The sequence below is a fragment of the Alligator sinensis genome, unplaced genomic scaffold, assembly GCF_000455745.1.
Source record: "Alligator sinensis unplaced genomic scaffold, ASM45574v1 scaffold366_1, whole genome shotgun sequence".
Taxonomy (NCBI): domain Eukaryota; kingdom Metazoa; phylum Chordata; order Crocodylia; family Alligatoridae; genus Alligator; species Alligator sinensis.
The window spans coordinates 1,273,906-1,277,592 of record NW_005841851.1 but is presented as its reverse complement, the minus strand read 5'-3'; the positions used below and the strand labels follow the sequence as shown (position 1 = coordinate 1,277,592).

Here is a 3,687-nt window from a genome sequence, read left to right as displayed (position 1 = left end):
GGGCCCGACGGGGGTGGCGGCCTGCCGCGGCCCGGCGAAGAAGGCGTTGCGCTTGCATGGTGGTGAAGGGCTCGGGGGCAGGGATGGGATGGGATGGGATGGGAGCGCGTCTGTTGTAGCCGTGCCAGCAGGCTTGTTTTGTTTTTTTTTTTTCTAGGGTATTTCAAAACCTGCATCTGGGGTTGAGGTCCACCTTTGCCAATGACACGGGAGGGGGGAGGAGAGCAGTCAGGGCTGTAACCTGATCCTTGCAGCTCCTCGGGGTCTCTCTGAAACCGCGCTGAATTCCCCTGGCTGGGCTTGGCACGGAGCAGAGCCCAGAGGCCTCGGGAAGGGCTGTCTGGCGCGCGTTGGCCGTGAGGCTGGAGACGGGCTGCTCCTGAGCACCTTGTGTGGGGGGCTGGAGCTGAGGGTGTGGAAGGAAATGATTCACCCGTCCATCAGCTCCGGCTTTGCCCTGTGCTCGCAGAGAGCCTGGCTCCGTGGTGGGTTAGTAAGGAGGCCACGTGCTTTACTGACACGCTGCTTCTGCTTGCGTTTGCAGGATGTGATTAAGGTGTCTAAGCAATACCTCCAGGGCATGGCGGTGGGGTACTCCAGCCCAAAGCTGACCCTGCGCATCGGTGATGGCTTTGAGTTCATGCAGCAGAACCAAGAAGCCTTTGATGTGATTATCACAGACTCCTCCGACCCTGTGGGTAAGATCCCAGATGACTCGCGGTGCCATCACGCAGGCTCTCCGTCCTCTTCCTCAGGCCTGTCTGTCATCTCCTCTTGTGCCACCTCCAGGCAGTGCTCCTTTGCCACAGCTCTTCTCTGTCCTTTTCCATCCTGATGACACAAGGCTTCCGCTGACTTTGGTTCCTCGGGTGGGGAACGTACCGAGTGGGGCAAGTGCACGCAAACACCGGAGCTGTTCTTTCCTCTGTGTGTTCGGCCCCTGGGGTGTGGGATGGAGTATCAGAACACTTCATTTGCTGGACCAAGAATGAGACCTCCAGCCAGCTGTCCATCCTGACTCCCGCTCTGAGCACTGTGTCCCAGCGCCAGGAGCTGATCTCGGTGTCACCTGCAGTCACTCGCCGATTTTAGGATTGGAGGGATCCTCCCCACCTCCGCAGCGTTCCAGCCCTTGAAGCAGGCTCCCCCAGTTCCCTAAGAAGAGGGCTGGTATTGCACCATACACTGCCAAAATGATCCTCCTCCCCCACCCCACCCCATCCCACTTCCTCAAGGCAGCGTGCCAGGCAGTCAGGCTGGGATGCCTGCAGTTCAAAACCCTTTCCTTGCTGTAGGGTTGAGGCTTCACCCAGCACCAAATCTGGGGGTTCAGAAGCCAGCTAGGGCAGTCATGGATACACAGGGGGATAGTCAGGGCCATGAGTCATCTCTGACTTTTTGCCCCCAGGTCCTGCCGAGAGCTTGTTCAAAGAATCCTACTACGAGCTGATGAAGACAGCTCTGCGAAAGGATGGCATCCTCTGCTGCCAAGGTGAGACCAGGCAGGAGATTCCTCACCTGAATGGAGACCAGTCCGTGCGTAGCAAATCGATCACTGTGCAAATGGGGGGTTGGCTAGTGAGGGCACTGGCTTCTGGGGACACAGCTGCATGATGCTAGCGACATGGAGCATAATCTGTGGCTCGTTGCTGGGATTAGAGGGAGTTTCATAGTAGTTTGGGGTCAGAAGGGACCTGAACAGATCATCTAGTCTGACCCTCAAAGCAGTTCTAAGCAGCAAGGTGCAGATCAGCTATTCCCTGGGTCTCAGTGGATCTCGGTCTGGTCTGGTTTTTCATGAAGCTGCCAGCAGCCCAAATCCTTAGGTCTGATGCTCTCTGCAACAGTGACGGTCTGTCTAATGCCCCGCCTGCTCCATAGTAAAGTGCCCTGCAGTCCTGTGTGTTTGTCTTTGCCACTGCTGGCACATGAGGCTAGGCTGTTATCCTCATTGTAGCAATGGGGGAATGGACTAAGCACCCTGCTTGTGGTCGCTCAGGAAGTCTGACGCAGCACAGTTGCAGCCAGGGGTCAGGTAGCTGTGTGAGCAGGGAAGGAAGCTCGGTGAACTGAGGTCCTGTTCTAACTAGGGTGACCATGTGGGGAACTTGGGACACTGCCGCTACCACTGGTATTACTATTTGAGCAGGTAAGGAGTCAGTGGCTCATTAATAACCCATTTTTTTCTTCACAGGGGTTAACAATCCCACTTTCAATGGTCATTCCACTAATCAAGCTAACCTACAAACACAATTTTGCTGTCTGATAGGACTTTCTGTTTCATAACTCCTGCCACTGGGCCTCCTTACCCAGGATTCTTGTTTTAATTTTCAGTGGACTGGCCTTTGAAATCTGGGGCTATCCCAGCCAGTCCAAGATATATGGTCACCCTACTTGCTTGCAGACGTGGGGGGGAGGGGAGGAATGTGCTTTACTTTAAACTTGGCGCCCACACCAAACCCAACACACGCCCAGAAAATGCAGTGCGTTAGATGGACCCGGCTTTCCCAATGTCTGTATAAATTGGGCGTTTTAGTGGCGGGGTTTTGGCACTTGTATGTAGATTTGCTGCTTGAGATAAGCACCGAAAAGCCCCAGTGAAGCACCCGATCTATACAGACACTACAGAGTCGGGTCAAAGTAATGCGCTGCTGCTCCTGGTAAAGTGTGGGTTTTTGCGGGGGGCTTTTCCCCACTTCTGTCAGTGCAAATTATAATTGACTTGGCCTGGGCCTGTAGATCTTGTCCCCACTTGACTGAGGGCTGTACCTTACATATGTTTTCATCACCAGCCACAGCCTCAGGGGGGGCAGCAAAGAGCCAAGGCTGGGGAGAGCATTGTCCTGACACACTGGAAAACAACTTTCCATAACTCTGTGAAATGTCTTGGAGTCTGCCTGTGCTTTTGCGGTGCCCTTCCCCAGCACCTGCCTTTGGACCCCCAACAGCCTGGGTCTGCTGATGAAAATCGCAGGAGCAGTAGCACTGTAAAGCGCAGAGCCCAGATGTCACCTTGATTCCTCTCAGCTCAAAGCTGGAGGTGGCGATGAGCTGCTCTGAGGTCCTTCTTTCCCTGCGTAGGCGAGTGCCAGTGGCTGCATCTGGATCTCATTAAGGAGATGCGTCAGTTCTGCAAGTCTCTGTTCCCTGTGGTGGAGTACGCCTATTGCACAATCCCTACCTACCCCAGCGGGCAGATTGGCTTCATGCTGTGCAGTAAGAATCCAGTGAGTATCTGAATTCCCCCTGCCACCTGCTCATGTCACCCATGTGATGCTCAACCGTGGGCTTTGTCCTGTGCTGGCCACTACAAGTCCGGGGCCCAGCAGCTGTGATCCAGCGCTCTTGGCCCTGGCCCAGCACTGACAGCAGCATGACCGCACACTGGCACGTGCCAACATTGGGACGGCAGGAAAATGTTGAGTGTCTGGTATTACACAGGCTTCTTTTAGAGGCCCAGGCCAGACCCAGGAAGGCCACCCCAAGCAGTGAAGGGAGAGGCCAGTCTCCACAGCTCATTCAAGCCCTGCCCTTGATTGCTGGGTGTTACAATGAAGACCCTTGTGTGCCAGGAGACCAAATGCTTTGCAGGCATATCCCCAGTCACTGCATGTAAACAGCAGGGTTGGATTTGAACTGCTGACTTGGAAGGGAAAGGATATTTATCTATTACCAGGCCTTAATCCA

The 3,687-nt window shown here is 54.7% G+C and overlaps 1 protein-coding gene across 1 annotated transcript in view; it reads left to right on the top strand.

The window, feature by feature from the left end:
* The first annotated feature begins 27 nt into the window (after positions 1-27).
* Positions 28-3,687, top strand: part of SRM (spermidine synthase) — a 6,427-nt gene continuing 2,767 nt past the window's right edge. Inside the window, exons 1-4 of the mRNA XM_025211333.1 lie at positions 28-59; positions 545-698; positions 1,409-1,492; positions 3,082-3,227. Coding sequence (XP_025067118.1) covers positions 57-59; positions 545-698; positions 1,409-1,492; positions 3,082-3,227 — 387 coding nt within the window. The 5' untranslated portion in view covers positions 28-56. The remainder of the gene's footprint in view (positions 60-544; positions 699-1,408; positions 1,493-3,081; positions 3,228-3,687) is intronic.